General features: G+C 38.6%; 1 protein-coding gene across 8 annotated transcripts in view; it reads right to left on the bottom strand.

Moving 5' to 3' along the window:
- Nucleotides 1-17,341, bottom strand: part of SCAPER (S-phase cyclin A associated protein in the ER) — a 509,648-nt gene that overhangs the window by 144,710 nt on the left and 347,597 nt on the right. For all 8 annotated transcript variants that reach the window (XM_081230140.1, XM_081230147.1, XM_081230145.1 and 5 more), the window contains one exon: nucleotides 11,199-11,314. In XM_081230140.1, coding sequence (XP_081086266.1) covers nucleotides 11,199-11,314 — 116 coding nt within the window. The remainder of the gene's footprint in view (nucleotides 1-11,198; nucleotides 11,315-17,341) is intronic.

The following is a 17,341-nucleotide window of genomic DNA, read 5'->3' as shown; positions in this document are numbered from 1 at the left end:
CAGCGTCCCAAGCACATCCTATTATTTCAGGCCTCCATGATCTTGCACATGCTGTGCTCTCTGCCTAGTAGGATTTGTTAATTTGGCAAACTCTGAATCTATCTTTTAAAACCCAATTTAGATGGCATATCCTACAGGAAAGATTCTGTGTCCTCCTATGGCAGTTAATTACTCCATCCTTCATGTTATCTCTGTATTTGGTGCATACTTCTAGTTATACTTAGCACATCATACTAAATTACCTCTTCCCCTGTTTAGCTCACCTCTTAATGAATGAGCCCACTGAGGGTATGGACAATGTTTTATTTCCACAAGTCTACTGCTCAGCACACAACTCTCAATCAGAATTGTACCAACCTCCTAGGTATGTGTGTAAAGGTATAATAACATATTTGGTTGTCACAATGACTGAGGGCAGAGGTATTTAATGGGCCAAGGGATGTTACACACCTTGCAGTGTGCAGGGCAATCCCGCATTCTGACCCAGTGCTACTGGTGTCCCATGCTAGAGTGTGACAATTCACAAAGCCCTTTCCTACATATTAGCATTTCACCTTCATAACAACCCTGTGAGATAGAAATCTTTCCCCCCATTTCCCAGATGAAAAATACTACAGCACAAAAAGGTCTTAAGAGACAGGTCTCACATTAAATACTGGCAAAGCTGGTATTTGAACTCTAATGCTCTGACTCTAAATCCCAGCTGAGTTTAATCCATTAGTGCATTATATTCCCTTTTCTCTAATTCTAAATACAGATATTGCTGGCTTCAGTTCTAGAACTAATCAAGTGGGAAAGTGAGTATGTTTATAGAAGTAGATTTTAGCCTAAAATACATTATGTGTTAGACTGTGTACATATTTGTAAAATGTGATATTATAATCTTCATCCTATTTAGGTGTTTCTCAAGAATCTAAGTCCCAGATGGTAACAAAAGAAAAGAGGTTACAAAGTTAGCAAAGTGCGACATAGTTCATAATTCTGAAAGTGCTACAGAGTATTTCAGTAAGACTGCTGTGTTACACTGTCTAGAACACCAAAGGACTTGGTCACAAGCTCTACATCAATTGTTTAGTGCATTGACACTTTCCTCACAGAAATACACTGCTGATTTTAGAAGGAAATTGATAAGAAAATAGGATTCACTTAATAGAAATTAGCTTTACAACCATCTTTGCTGGAATGCATAAATTTGAAAAATAGATTTGTATTTACATTAACTCAAATGTCAATGCTGAGAACTATTTATATGAATTTTTATTTTCAGTAAGGCAATAACCTCAACTCTGAATCAATAGCTAGGCTTGATGAAAATGATTCCCTGGAGAAGGCATTAGTGTAAAGGAAATAGCAAGCAAGCTAGAGCCTCAAATAAGCTGTGAGTAACGTCCCAGGAGTTATTTACCAGTGAGAGTCCAAGTTAAAGATTTTCTTAAGTAGACACGTAACCAAAAATGTTCAACCAACAAAGTATTACCTGAGAACTTTCTACATGGAAAGAAAATGCCTTAATGTAGACTGGGCTAAGAAAGAAGTTTCAAAACTGCAAATTTTATCAGAAAACATGAATCCAGCATCTACCAGTGCAATTTTGGTAAAACAACAACCCCATCTAGAATGAAGTTTTGCATTTCTTATTGGGAAAGAGAGAGAGAGAGGAATAGGATGATGCAATGCTCCGAAACTTGCATCAGGTACTTGATTATGTCATGCTTTGGGATAGATGTTTAATAATATGGAGATATTGTGTGGTTTCCCTGAGAAGAACAAAATTGCAAGTCCAAAAAAAGCTTGAACTGAAATAAGTCAACGTTTTTCTTACTTCTTTTAAGTACTATAAAAAAAATGACTTAACAGAAAAATCATGTGTCTTTTACCAATGCTATATCTTTCCCCTAGCAGTTGAAACTGCACTGTTAACTCTTAAAATAAAGGCATATTATTCAGTTCTTAAAAATATAATAAAGCTTTACCTTGTAGTATAGGATTAACATTCTGAGCTGCATCATGCTGTCAGGACTTGAGTGGGGGGTTGGGGGGTGGTGACTGCTCTTGCAATCCCCTCACATTCAAAACATCTTAACCTCAGCTTCAAAACAGGCAACTGGTTCTAATTTCAGAAGATAACTGGTGCAATGATTAAGTTCATCATGAACAAATATTTTTTATTAAAAAGTTGGACTATGGTCCATTATGATCAAGTCTGAGAAAATAGAGTCTAAGAAAATATACTTCTAGTTTTTGTAAAAATAAGACAGTGTTACTGGGATTCAAACTAAGTTCTAATTATAAAGTTAATAATGAGGTAATCAATCTGGGACCCAAGGGCCAACCAAGAAAGTTAATACTTGAGGGCTATAAAGAACATGAGTAGTACTGTTACTTCTTCTTGCAGAACTTATGTATTGTTATTAAAGAACAATACACAATACATTTTCCAATCTTTGATGCTGAAAATAAGCTCTGCACTCTAGAGTATGTTACTTGAAGTGTGCTTACCTTAGCATCCAGGGACAGAATGTTTAATGTATATAATTTTCTATACAGATTCTCCAAACTGGGGTTAGGAGAAAAAAGGAAGGTTCTGCCAGTCCCAGATTGTAGAAACATTTAATGTTCATAAAGAACTATACCCTAGAGAACTTGTAAAACGTGCTTTCTCTATTTCTACTTTAAAACGTGGGCATTCATTCATTCTTCCTTGGTATGAAAGAATTTAGAAAAACAATTCTATGAGGTTGCAAGGAAGGTTCTATAACATAGTCCCATATTTTCAACCCAATCTAGAGTTTTAAAAAATCTTTAATATTTGTATTTAAAAGTATCAGGCTCTAGGTTGGAAAGGACAGAAATTTATTCAAAATATGTCAAGTAAAAAGAGACATTTACTGTAAGGCTGTTGGGAACTTTCACGTGAATCCAGGAGAAAATGAACTACCAGACTTCAGGAGGGCAGGAACAATGCCAGCTCTGTGGACTGGGCCTACTCTCATTTCCAGCCCCCTTTTCTCTCATGAAGCAGTTCTGGTCTCCTTTCCCCAAACTGGCTTTCATTAGTCCTGCTAAACTTGGAGTGAACACAGCCCTGTAATGACCATCCCAGAAGTTACTCTACATGATTTTTCAAATTCAAACACACACACACACAAAATGGGTTGGAGTTTTATAATTTTCCAACTGCAAATTCCTGAGAGAGAAACTTGACTGGACCAGTTTAATTTTGGGGGCTGCGTTTTAAGCCTGATATTGCTGGCTGGTCTACAGATTGGCTGCTTTTGAGTCAAATGTCCATTCTTGGTTTAACCAGCTATGGCCATTGAGGGAAACACCCTATGGCATAAAATATAGCTTCTTAGAAGAGGCACAGCTGCAATGCCTAGAACATGTAGTATTCATAACACCCATAAAAAGGGAACAACAAATAGGAATGGAGTTGAGGCGAATATGAAGTGAATATGACAAGCCAAGAAGAAATAAAGGGTAGCAGGGTAGGAAGCTCATGGTGAAAACAGGTTAATGGAGTCTGGATTGTGTTACACACTGAAGAGAAAGGCAAAGATTTAACAGTAGATGAGCTCCAAAGAGAACAGACACGTGAGTCAAGAGACCAGAATAAGAAGCAAGCTATAGGCCAGGCACATGAGGCCAGGCATCTGAGGAAACTAAGTTTGCAGACATTAGATACGTAACAAAATGTTCCTTTTATGAAGAGCTTACATAAACCACCAGGCTGGCTACTCCACAAAGGTAACACAGCAGGCTAGTACTAATGATATTTAGAGTTTAACCCACCTCATTTCCCTGTAAGTTCCCTAAGGACAAGGTCTATTTCAAATGGTTCCTAGATGTGGCAATCCCATTCCCATGTCCATATGTACATACAACTGATCCCAAGAAAGGAATCCCTAGAGAACAGTTTCCCTGGGTATCAGGATCAGAAGCCCTACGTCATGTACCTGCTTCTGGTATACACGGGATATCCCTTTTCCACTATGAAATGAACTGCATCAGTCGCTACCCTGTGAGTATCACTAGACCAAGAAAAAGGAACAGACACCTTTAGGGATGAAACCTCAATAATCATGGGAGAGTAATTCTGAACACTTCGCCATTTGGAAAGAAGAAACACTCTTTGAAAAAAGAGTATCATGGCTCTCTTTCAGGTTGCAGTCATGCCCCAAACATTGTTGCTCCTGACCCTCATTCTGGCAGCGGTCACGTACATGGCTTCCGGTGACTGTGAGGAGTGAACAAGGGAAGCCAACGCAAAGCATCTGACACACGGACTGGCACTGAGGATGCTCTCAATAAATGTTAAGTTCTGCCTCCCCACCAACTTCAAAGGATCAAGCAAACGCAATATTGACAAGTAGATAAATTGCACAAGTTTATGTTATTTTACTTTGGAGAATAAATTTGTGATCTTCCTAGTAAGCAAGGCACTACCTCACATCATCCTAAATTTATTTATTTTTACTGTACTCAGTGACTATTGTTCTACCTGAGACTGATTTACTAGATAGATAAATGTATATACTCTAAAGAAGCAAAAAAGCAACTTAATTTGTTTGATGTGAATAGAGAGGTATACTTTATAAAGGCCACAGCAGCAGGAAGAATTTATTTTTTCATCATAGATTAAAACGGGGGTAATCTTATATAAACCCGTGTACTCTGATTCTAAAACTGTGATAAGGACAACAACCAAGAATATAGTTCTAGCATTCTCTTTGACCTTCTGAGGAAAGAAGTTACAGATATAAGATATACAAATTCACAGAAGTTTAAAGATGGAATAAAAACATATTGCCTTAAGTCTAGCTAACAGAGTGGTCAAAATCAGTAGGGCCTTATTTGGCTAAGATTGAGATGTGATCATATTTTAAGTCCACAGAGTCAAGTATTTGAAGCAGTGTGCTCTTTTACTGCTTTACTTCCGTGTCTCAGAAAATGAATTCATTCATGTATTCAAATGATATTTATTAAGATATCATATGATTTATAAGTAATGTATTTACTATGGTCTCTGATCCCAAGGAATTATAATATCTCCGAGGAGAAGATAACACGACAAATGGAGTACTTGGCAACATTAAATAAAGTGCTAAATTGGACTATTCTCTAAACTGTTTGATATTTCTTCAGTGGTTTAGATGAAGATACATATCTTTTACAGATCAACTTCAGGAGTGGCACAAAGTTAAAGAAAAAGAAACTAAATTAGAGGCCAAATCAGGATCCAAAAAGGATCTTGACAGGCTGGGCCAAAATTAACCAGGATGAAGTTTGGACTTAGGGTGAAAAAAACAAATGACCAAGTAAAATTAATAGATCATAGATTCTCGGAACCCAAAGTGACACAGACTTAGGGATTTAAACTTCAATAATTAAGTAGGGTAAGTAGAGTCAAAACAATAACAACTACCAAAAAAACCCATTGATATTAACTAAGTGCTTTCTTTGTGCAGAGCACTTAATAAATACACACACTTTTAGCAGTCAACAAGCCCTACCCTGGTAGGGTTACCATTTAACTGAGGCTCTGTTACAAGTAATTTAGCCCATGATCCCATAGCTACCAAGTGAAAAGCAGAGAGTTAAGCTCAGATCTGACTGCAGAGCCTGTCTGTTCTCCATTATACCATGTGGTCTGCACTGCTCCATGTTAATAAGACTACTTCCATATTAAAAAATTGTGTCCAGAGGGACAATGGAGGAAGAGAAGCAAGGCTGATGGAGAAGAAAGAGGGGCTGGTGAGTTCTGCTACAGAACAACCTAGAGCAGCTTAGAGAATAAAATAGTTAAGTACAATAGCTTAACTATTTGGCCCCTTTTTTGTCCATGAGTACCTGTCAAGAACTAGGAATACCAGGTAAGTAAAAGGCAACCTGGAAAAGACAGCCCAGTATCATTTTTGGTGGTCCAAAAGGTTTGCTGGCTTCTTTATGAAATATGAACATTTACTGCTGCCTGAAAAGGGCTTGGAGATGTGGAATGCCAGCAAGTGTCAACTCTCACTTCTGTTATCATTGCCACTATGTAAATATACTATAAAAACACAACACAAAGTTTAGGTCACAGCACATCCACCTTCTTATTTACATAACATGGGGCATTCTTTTTGCTCAAAGAAAATGACAAACTACCATTTATTTTCAAATATTAAAAGCTATGTTAAGAGGCAAACTAGTATATATAGAATGTATAAATAACAAGGTCCTAATAGCACAGGGAACTATATTCAATATCCTGTGATAAACCATAATGAAAAATAATATAAAAAAGAATGTACATATGTATAACTGAATCACCTTGCTGTACAGCAGAAATTAACACAACACTGTAAATAAACTATACTTTGATTTTAAAAAAAAGCTATGTAAAAAAACAACTGTTATTAGCCTAAACCAAAGAAAAGGTTAGAATATGTCATTCATTGTTTTGTACTTGTTTTCTCCAAGTAAAATTAGGAGGCAGAATAACATGAGGCATTCCAAAAGTAGATACAACATGAAATGAAAATTGCCTTGTTAAAAAAGAGGGGATATATGTATATGTATAACTGATTCACTTTGCTGTACAGTAGAAACTAACACAACATTGTAAAGCAACTATACTCCAATAAAAATTCAAAAAAAAAAAAGAAAGAAAATTGCCTTGTTTCACGGTGATCTTTCTTGGCACTGAAAATAATTTTACTGGAGGACATTTGTTAAAAAGGTTGATTTTAGAATACCATATCCCGACCAAGTCTTTTCAGTAATAACTGATATATATATATATATATATATATATATATATATATATTAATTGAAGTATAGTTGATTTACAATATTGTGTTAGTTGTAGGTGTACAGCACAATGGTTCAGTTTTATCTATATATCTATAAATCTATAAGCATATCTATCTATCTATATCTTCTTTTTCAGATTCTTTTCCTTTATAGGTTATTATGAAATATTGAACATAGTCCCCTGTGCTATACAGTAGGCCCCTATTGTTTATCCATTTTATACATAGTAGTGTGTATATGTTAATCCCAACCTCCTAATTTATCCCTCCTCTACCCCTTTCTCCTTTGGGAACCAAAAGTTTGTTTTCTATGTCTGTGGGCCTATTTCTGTTTTGTAAATAAGTTAATTTGTATCTTTTTTGATTCCACATATAAGTGATATCATATGATAACTGTCTTTGCCTGGCTTATTTCACTTAGTAGGATAATCTCTAGGTCCATCCATGTTGTTGCAAATGGCATTATTTCATTCTTTTTCATGGCTGAGTAATATCCCATTGTACATGACAAACCCACACTTAATATCATACTCAATGGTGAAAAGCTGAAAGCATTTCCTCTAAGATCAGGAATAAGACAAGGATGTCCACTCTCACCACTTTTATTAGACATAGTTTTGGAAGTCCTAGCCACAGCAATCAGAGAAGAAAAAGAAATAAAAGGAATCCACGTTGGAACAGAAGAAGTAAAACTGTCAGTGTTTGCAGATGACATGATACTATACATAGAAAATCCTAAAGATGCTACCAGAAAACTACTAGAGCTCATCAGTGAATTTGGTAAAGTTGCAGGACACAAATACACAGAAATCTGTTGCATTTCTATACACTAACAGTGAAAGATCAAAGAGAAGAATTAAGAAAACAATTCCATTTACCATCGCATCAGAAAGAATAAAATACCTAGGGATAAATCTACCAAAGGAGGCAAAAGACCTGTACTCTGAAAACTATAAGACACTGATGAAAGAAATTGAAGATGACACAAACAGGTGGAAAGGTATACTGTGCTCTTGGATTGGAAGAATCAATATTGTTAAAATGAATATATTACTCAATGCAGTCTACAGATTCAATGCAATCCCTATCAAACTACCAATGGCATTTTTCACAGAATTAAAACAAAAAATTTTTAAATTTGTATGGAAACACAAAAGACTCTGAATAGCCAAAGCAATCTTGAGAAAGAAAAACGGAGCTGGAGGAATCAAGCTCCTTGACTTCAGACTATAATACAAAGTTACAGTAATTAAAATAGTATGGTACTGGCACAGAAACAGACATGTAGATCAATGGACAGGATAGAAAGCCCCCAAATAAACCAATACACCTATGGTCAATTAATCTACAACAAAGGAGGCAAGAAAAGCCAATGGAGAAAAGACAGTCTCTTCAATAAACAGTACTGGGAAAACTGGACAGCTACAGGTAAAATAATGAAATTAGAACATTCTCTAACACCATACACAAAAATAAACTCAAAGTGGATTAAATACCTAAATGTAAGACTGGATACTATAAAACTCCTAGAGGAAAACATAGGCAGAACACTCTTTGACATAAATTGCAGCAATATCTTTTTGGATCCATCTCTGATAATAATGGAAATAAAAACAAAAATAAACAAATGGGACCTAACCAATGATAATTTGAAAAGGATTCAAGCAGGTTTATGGGCTTTCTCTGTTTCTAAAAAAAAGAAAAATAACCCAGTGAAGATTCAGAAAGGTTTCAAAAATTTAAATTTTCATAAGTGGGTATAATTCTCAATTTCACACTAAAAAAATCTGCTGGAAGCAAAATATTCACTCAGAGGGAGTTACCTAGCAATAATTATAGGACAACTGCTGAGGTACCATGTGGAGTAAAAAGGAAGAGGGGCAAAGTGGTGAGGAAAGAGGATCCGGGAGTTGGTTTTTCCATTCACAGTGCTCTGGGACTGCAGGGGCAGTGAAACGTTAGGCCTGCAGTCATAGGTGATCCACATGATAAATGTTACTAGACAGTGGCTGCAACTTCTCAAATCTTTTCCTGTTTATTGCTGAGAAAAATGAACTATTGTAGGATAGTAAAAAAAAAAAAAAAAACCAAAATACAGTCTCTCTAGGTAAGAGTCACGAAATGCCACAGGAAGCAGAAAACAAAATGTGCTAAGGTGGCAGAAGTTTCATGATGACGAGGGCTGGGAGCTCAACAGGGATAGAAGGGGAGGATCTGGGCAAGTTGAGAGCAAAGGAAGTCCCAAGGCCAGAGAGCAGTTAGAAGGAATATGAAAAAGTCACTGACTCAGGCCCACCAGTGTGCTCTGAGTCTACATTTAAATCTAATGTAGTTGTGGCATTTTTTTTGCCTGTCTCCAAGTAAGCAGCATAACCTTAATTCATTAGCCCAGAGAAGTGAGGCTAGTTTAGAAAGTAGAGTCATGATCTTGAGCTGTGCTAAGGACGGACAGGAGAATCTTAGAGTCAATGCTAGATGCCCACAGCCCTGAGTGCTGGCCTCACTCAGTAAGCAGTACCTGGCTGAAAACACAAAACTATTGGCCTAAGATGAGAGGAAGAAACAAACTCTCAATCCTGGCACTGTGGCCAGCTGAGAAGCATTGATCTGGACTTTCAGGATTCCATGGCTTCTTTCCAAAGCAGGTGTGCTAATTCTTACTTAGGTCTTTTTGGGAACTATGGAAACCTCTTCTGTTCCCTAAACAAGAGGCACAAATAAGCACCAGAACATGTCCTCTGCCACAATGACAAAGGTAGCTTTTGGGAAATAGGCATTTCATCTAGGTTACCATTAAGGGAGCTTAGGGTCATGCGTGTTGCAGCCTACCAGAAAACAAACAAAACAACAACAACAATGAAATCAAAAAAGAAACAAAACAAAAACTACAGGTGCAGTTAAGATGAACAATATGAATTATTAACAGTTATGAAAAGCACTGTCCCGAAGAATCAAATGCCATTTATATTCTTACCTCAAATATTTTACTGTATTTCATTCTTTCCTTCCTCTCTCTCTCTCTGCCAATTAATATACATTGAGTGCTGACAACATGCCAAGCAACACACTGTCAATAAAGTCTACTTTGAAAAGGAATAGCAACTCTTCTGGGTTAGAACATCTATATGTGTGCTATAACTGCCCCATGTACAGTTTTCTGCTCCAAAGAAAGATATCCTGACTTTAAAGGACACCTATACATTCTTTCATTAATCTCTACTTTGTCAGTAGAGCAGAAGAACCCAAACTAACTCAGTATCAAAGTCTGTACTTAGAAATCTCTCACGTCAAATAGATAACACTGTCTTAAACCAGGCAAGATTACTACTTTAAAAACTGTCACCTAATATTTATATAACACTTCAAGGTTTACAAAGAACTCTCACATACATTATTACTTCAACTGATCCCCACACTGTGAGGTGAATATGACTACCCCTGTTTGACCAAATGAGGAAACAGATGCAACAAGATGAAGGCACTTGTCCCAATTCTCCCAACTAGTAACCAGCAGAGGTAAAACTGGAATTCAGGTTTGTATGACTCCAAAGCTGGCGCTATTTGTATTTTACCAAATGTCTCTCAGGAAGAAAGATAACATACTCTTGGAATTTTTTTTTCTGTTGTATCCAGCAGACAAATGAAGCACTCACTTTTGTAGAGCTAATTAAATATTTAAAAGTTTCTCAGTGATATAACTGAACTTTTATCAAAACTTCTCATTTAAACCCTGCAAATAAGAGTCTCCACAAAATATCCAAAAATTGTGCATGTTACAACTCAGGAATACAATACTTCTGAAATAATGCTGTCTGCTACTACATCCTAGGTGGCCAGGGACCAAAGGGTGACTTAAAAGAATAAGAAAGTAGATCTTGGGTCTAAAGGATGCACATGATCCTTACGAAAGAGCAATTTGCAGTTAAAAGACCAAACTGCAATCCACTTCCCAACTATTTGGCTGGGACTCCAGACTATGGCAGTCTTGGCCTCAGACTGCTCTTCCTGTATGTTAGGGACTTCTTCAAATTTCACAGCTCAGGCCTTTGTCAATGTACTTACCTCCTTTTTTGTATGCAATACAAAAAGTTAGCTGTTATTACTATTCATTTCTCTTCAAATTTTGTAAGCAATTAGAACTCACAAGTTTATCAGTTCTTCTTGATTTAGGATTAGAAAAGGTCACAGACCAAAGAAATTTCCTTCATAAGGCTTTTTAAGCTCAATTTGAGTTTTGTAAATGAAGTCGAGCACCTCTGTTTTTCTCCCTAATGGGGAGGGTAAGCTTTTGCTATTCAAGCCTGAATAAACATACAATTTTCCTGTGGTCCCCCATATGGAAACCATAGGGCAGAAATGACTCACAAGTGAAACGTGAAAGACAGATTTAAAAACTCTACTTACTTAGGAGGAATTCGTGAAACTGTGTTCACATTTGTGACTGGGACCACTACTTGAAGAATGTGTTCAAGGGCTGTTAATCCACCAGCAGCTTGAAATGCAATCTGATCTGCCACATTCTAAACAGAAATACAAAAAGAAATTAGCCCCATTTCCCAGGCATAAAATTATAACCAAATGAAATATTTAGCTGTAGTGTGAAATATTCTGTTGGTTCAATTATTCTACCAACACTTATTGAATGTTTACTCAGTGCTAGGAACTATAGGTCAAAAGTGGTGAACAAAAAATCATAGTTGCTGTCCCCCATGAAGCTTAAAATTTAGTGGATGAGACCAACATTAATCAAATAAATATAAATAAAACAATTTCAATTATAATAAGTACTCTGAAGAAAAAGGAAAGGTGCTCTATGAGAACAGTGGGGGAATCAACTGTATATTGGGGAAAGGGTCAGCATAGGCTTTTCTGAGAAAGTTGAGGTTTTGAGACAGGCAAAAGAAAAGGGAAAGGGATGAAGCACTCCAAGCATAGGAAAAAATCATTTCATACAGAAGTTTTTAGCAACACTTTTAAAAACTGGATCATTTTGTAAGGTTAATTACCACTTAACAAGACAAACTGACTTCCACAAAGATTTCCTTTGCTAGAACTTTTTTCTTCAGTAATACAAGATAATCTAATAACTAACCAGTTAGATGTACCTTTTTTAAAAAAAGTGGATACCTTCAAGATGGTGGAGAAGTAAGACGTGGAGACCACCTTCCTCCCCACAAATACATCAGAAATACATCTACACGTGGAACAACTCCTACAGAACACCTACTGAACGCTGGCAGAAGACCTTAGACTTCCCAAAAGGCAAGAAACTCCCCACCGTACTTGGGTAGGGCAAAAGAAAAAAGAAAAAACAGAGACAAAAGAATAGGGACAGGGGCTTCCCTGGTGGCGCAGTGGTTGAGAGTCCGCCTGCCGATGCAGGGGACACGGGTTCGTGCCCCGGTCCGGGAAGGACACCACATGCCGCGGAGCGACTGGGCCCGTGAGCCATGGCCGCTGAGCCTGCGCGTCCGGAGCCTGTGCTCCGCAATGTGAGAGGCCACAACAGTGAGAGGCCCACGTACCGCAAAAAAAAAAAAGAATAGGGACAGGACCTGCACCTCAGGGAGGGAGCTGTGAAGGAGGAAAGGTTTCCACACACTAGGAACCCCCTTCACTGGCAGAGATGGGGGTTGGAGGGGGGGAAGCTTCTGAGCCACGGAGGAGATCGCAGCAACAGGGGTGCAAAGGGCAAAGCAGAGAGATTCCCGCACAGAGGATCGGTACCACCAGCACTCACCAGCTTAAGAGGCTTGTCTGCTCACCCGCCAGGGCGGGTGGGGGCTGGGAGCTGAGGCTCAGGCTTCTTCGGAGGTCAGATCCCAGGGAGAGGACTGGGGCTGGCTGCGTGAACACAGCCTGAAGGGGCCTAGTATGCCACAGCTAGCCGGGAGGGAGTCTGGGAAAAAGTCTAGAACTGCCTAAGAGGCAAGAGACCATTGTTTCGGGGTGCACGAGGAGAGAGGATTCAGAGCACCACCTAACTGAGCTCCAGAGATGGGTGCAAGCCGCGGCTATCAGCATGGACACCAGAGACGGGCATGAAACGCTAAGGCTGCTGCTGCCGCCACCAAGAAGCCTGTGTGCAAGCACAGGTCACTGTCCACACCTCCCCTCCCGGGAGCCTGTGCAGCCTGCCAATACCAGGGTCCTGTGATCCAGGGACAACTTCCCCAGGAGAACAAATGGCGCGCCTCAGGCCGTTGCAACGTTAGGCTCGCCTCTGCCGCCGCAGGCTAGCCCTGCATTCCGTACCACTACCTCCCACTGGCCTGAGTGAGCCAGAGCCCCCTAATCAGCTGCTACTTTAGCCCCGTCCTGTCTGAGTGAAGAACAGATGCCCTCAGGCGACCTACACACAAGAGGCAGGGCCAAATCCAAAGCTGAACCCCAGGAGCTGTGCGAACAAAGAAGAGAAAGGGAAACTTCTCCCAGCAGCCTCAGGAGCAGCGGATTCAATCTCCACAATGAACTTGACATACCCTGCGTCTCTGGAATACCTGAATAGACAACGAATCATCCCAAATTTGAGGAGGTGGACTTTTGGAGCAACTGCAGACTTGGAGTTTGCTTTCTGCATCTAATTTGTTTCTGGTTTTATGTTTATCTTAGTTTAGTATTTAGAGTTTATTATCATTGGTAGATTTGTTTATTGATTTGGTGGCTCTCTTTTCTTAATATATATATATATTTTTTTTCCATTTTCTCTTTTTGTGAGTGTGTATGTGTATGCTTTGCGTGATTTTGTCTGTATAACTTTGCTTTTACCATTTGTCCTAGGGTTCTGCCTGTCGGTTTCTTCTTTTTCTTTACTTAGTGTGGTTTTTAGCACTTGTTATCATCAGTGGATTTGTTTTTCGGTTTGGTGGCTCTCCTCGTTCTTTTTTTCTTAATTACCTTTTAATTTTTTAAAGTTTTAATAATTTTATTTTTTATTTTAATAACTGTATTTTCCTCCCTCCCTCCCTCCCTCCCTCGCTTTCTCCCTTTTCTTCTGAGCCATGTGACTGACAGGGTCTTGGTTCTCTGGCTGGGTGTCAGGCCTGAGCCTCAGAGGTGGGAGAGCCCAGTTCAGGACACTGTTCCACCAGAGACCTCCTGACTCCATGTAATATCACACAGCAAAAGCTCTCCCAGAGATCTCCATCTCAACGCGAAGACCCAGCTCCACTCAACGACCAGCAAGCTACAGTGCTGGCCACGCTATGCCAAACAACTAGCAAAACAGGAACACAACCCCATTCATTAGCAGAGAGGCTGCCTAATATCATAATAAGGTCACAGACACCCCAAAACACACCACCAGATGCGGCCCTGCCCACCAGAAAGACAAGACCCAGCCTCATCCACCAGAACACAGGCACCAGTCCACTCCACCAGGAAGCCTACCCCCCTGTCTGGGGGCAGACACCAAAAACAACGGGAACTATGGGCCTGCAGACTGTGAAAAGGAGACCCCAAACACAGTAAGTTAACCAAAAGGAGAAGACAGAAAAATACACAGCAGATGAAGGAGCAAGGTAAAAACCCACCAGACCAAACAAATGAAGAGGAAATAGGCAGTCTACCTGAAAAAGAATTCAGAGTAATGATAGTAAAGATGATCCAAAATCTTGGAAATAGAATGGAGAAAATACAAGAAACGTTTAACAAGGACCTAGAAGAATTAAAGAGCAAACAAACAATGATGAACAACACAATAAATGAAATTAAAAATTCTCTAGAAGGGGCCTCTCTGGTGGCGCGGTGGTTGAGGGTCCGTCTGCCGATGCAGGGGACGTGGGTTCATGCCCTGGTCCAGGAAGATCCCACATGCCATGCAGCGGCTGGGCCCATGAGCCATGGCTGCTGAGCCTGCGTGTCCGGAGCCTGTGCTCCGCAGTGGGAGAGGCCACAATGGTGAGAGGCCTGCATACTGCAAAAAAAAAAAAAAAAAGAAATTCTGTAGAAAGAAGCAATAGCCGAATAACTGAGGCAGAAGAACGGATAAGTGAGCTGGAAGATAAAATAGTGGAAATAACCACCCAGAGCAGAATAAGGAAAAAAGAATGAAAAGAATTGAGGACAGTCTCAGAGACCTCTGGGACAACATTAAACGCACCAACATTGGAATTATAGGGGTCCCAGAAGAAGAACAGAAGAAAAAAGGGACTGAGAAAATATTGAAGAGATTATAGTTGAAAATTTCCATAATATGGGAAAGGAAATAGTCAATCAAGTCCAGGAAGCGCAGGGAGGCCCATACAGGATAAATCCAAAGAAAAACATGCCAAGACACATAGTAATCAAACTATCAAAAATTAAATACAAAGAAAAAATATTAAAAGCAGCAAGGGAAAAGCAACAAATAACATACAAGGGAATCTCCATAAGGTTAACAGCTGATCTTTCAGCAGAAACTCTACAAGCCAGAAGGCAGTGGCAGGACATATTTAAAGCGATGAAAGGGAAAGCATTACAACCAAGATTACTCTACCCAGCAAGGATCTCATTCAGATTCGATGGAGAAACTAAAACCTTTACAGACAAGCAAAAGCTAAGAAAATTCAGCACCACCAAACCACCTTTAAAACAAATGTTAAAGGAACTTCTCTAGGCAGGAAAAACAAGAGAAGGAAAAGACCTACAATAAGAAACCCAAAACAATTAAGAAAATGGTAATAGGAATATACATATTGATAACTACATTAAATGTAAATGGATTAAATGCTCCAACCAAAAGACACAGACTGGGTGAATGGATACAAAAACAAGACCAGTATATATGCTGTCTACAAGAGACCCACTTCAGACCTAGGGACACATACAGACTGAAAGTGAGGGGATGGACAAAGATATTCCATGCAAATGAAAACCAAAAGAAATCTGGAGTAGCAATTCTCATATCAGACAAAATAGACTTTAAAATAAAGACTATTACAAGAGACAAAGAATGACACCACATAATGATCAAGGGATCAATCCAAGAGGATATAACAATTGTAAATATTTATGCACCCAACACAGGAACACCTCAATACACAAGGCAAATGCTAACAGCCATAAAAGGGGAAATTGACAGTAACACAATCATAGTAGGGGACTTTAACACCCCACTTTCACCAATGGACAGATCATCCAAAATGAAAATAAATAAGGAAACACAAGCTTTAAATGATACATTAAACAACATGGACTTAATTGATATTTATAGGACATTCCATCCAAAAATAACAGAATCCACTTTCTTCTCAAGTGCTCATGGAGCATTCTCCAGGATAGATCATATCTTGGGTCACAAATCAAGCCTTGGTAAATTTACAAATATTGAAATCGTATCAAGTATCTTTTCCAACCACAACGCTATGAGACTAGATATCAATTACAGGAAAAAGTCTGTAAAAAATACAAACACATGGAGGCTAAATAATACACTACTAAATAACCAAGAGATCACTGAAGAAATCAAACAGGAAATCCAAAAAATACCTAAAAACAAATGACAATGAAAAAACGACGACCCAAAACCTATGGGATGCAGCAAAATCAGTTCTGAGAGGGAAGTTTATAGCAATACAATCCTACCTCAAGCAACAAGAAACATCTCAAATAAACAACCTATCCTGACACCTAAAGAAATTAGAGAAAGAAGAACAAAAAACCCCAAAGACAGCAGAAGGAAAGAAATCATAAAGATCATATCAGAAATAAGTGAAAAAGAAATGAAGGAAACAATAGCAAAGATCAATGAAACTAAAAGCTGGTTCTTTGAGAAGATAAACAAAATTGATAAACTATTAGCCAGACTCAATCAAAAAAAAAGGGGAGAAGACTCAAATCAACAGAATTAGAAATGAAAAAGGAGAAGTAACAACTGACACTGCAGAAATACAAAGGATCATGAGCAATTACTACAAGCAACTATGTGCCAATGAAATGGACAACCTGGAAGAAATGGACAAATTCTTAGAAATGCACAACCTTCTGAGACTGAACCAGGGAGAAACAGAAAATATAAACAGACCAATCACAAGCACTGAAATTGAAACTGTGATTAAAAATCTTCCAACGAACAAAAGCCCAGGACCAGATGGCTTCAGAGGTGACTTTATCAAACATTTAGAGAAGAGCTAACACCTATCCTCCTTAAACTCTCCCAACATATAGTAGAGAGAGGAACACTCCCAAACTCATTCTACGAGGCCACCATCACTCTGATATTAAAACCAGACAAAGATGTCACAAAGAAAGAAAACTACAGGCCAATATCACTGATGAACACAGATGCAAAAATCCTCAACAAAATACTAGCAAACAGAACCCAACAGCACATTAAAAGGATCATACACCATGATCAAGTGGGGTTTATCCCAGGAATGCAATAATTCTTCAATATATGCAAATCAATCAATGTGATAAACCATATTAACAAACTGAAGAAGAAAAACCATATGATCACCTCAACAGATGCAGAAAAATCTTTCAACAAAATTCAACACTCATTTATGATTAAAAACCCTGCAGAAAGTAGGCATAGAGGGAACTTAACCTCAACAAAATAAAGGCAA

The sequence above is a fragment of the Mesoplodon bidens genome (assembly GCF_964165515.1).
Source record: "Mesoplodon bidens genome assembly, chromosome: 3".
Classification (NCBI taxonomy): Eukaryota; Metazoa; Chordata; class Mammalia; order Artiodactyla; family Ziphiidae; genus Mesoplodon; species Mesoplodon bidens.
This window is presented reverse-complemented; position numbering and strand designations above follow the sequence as displayed.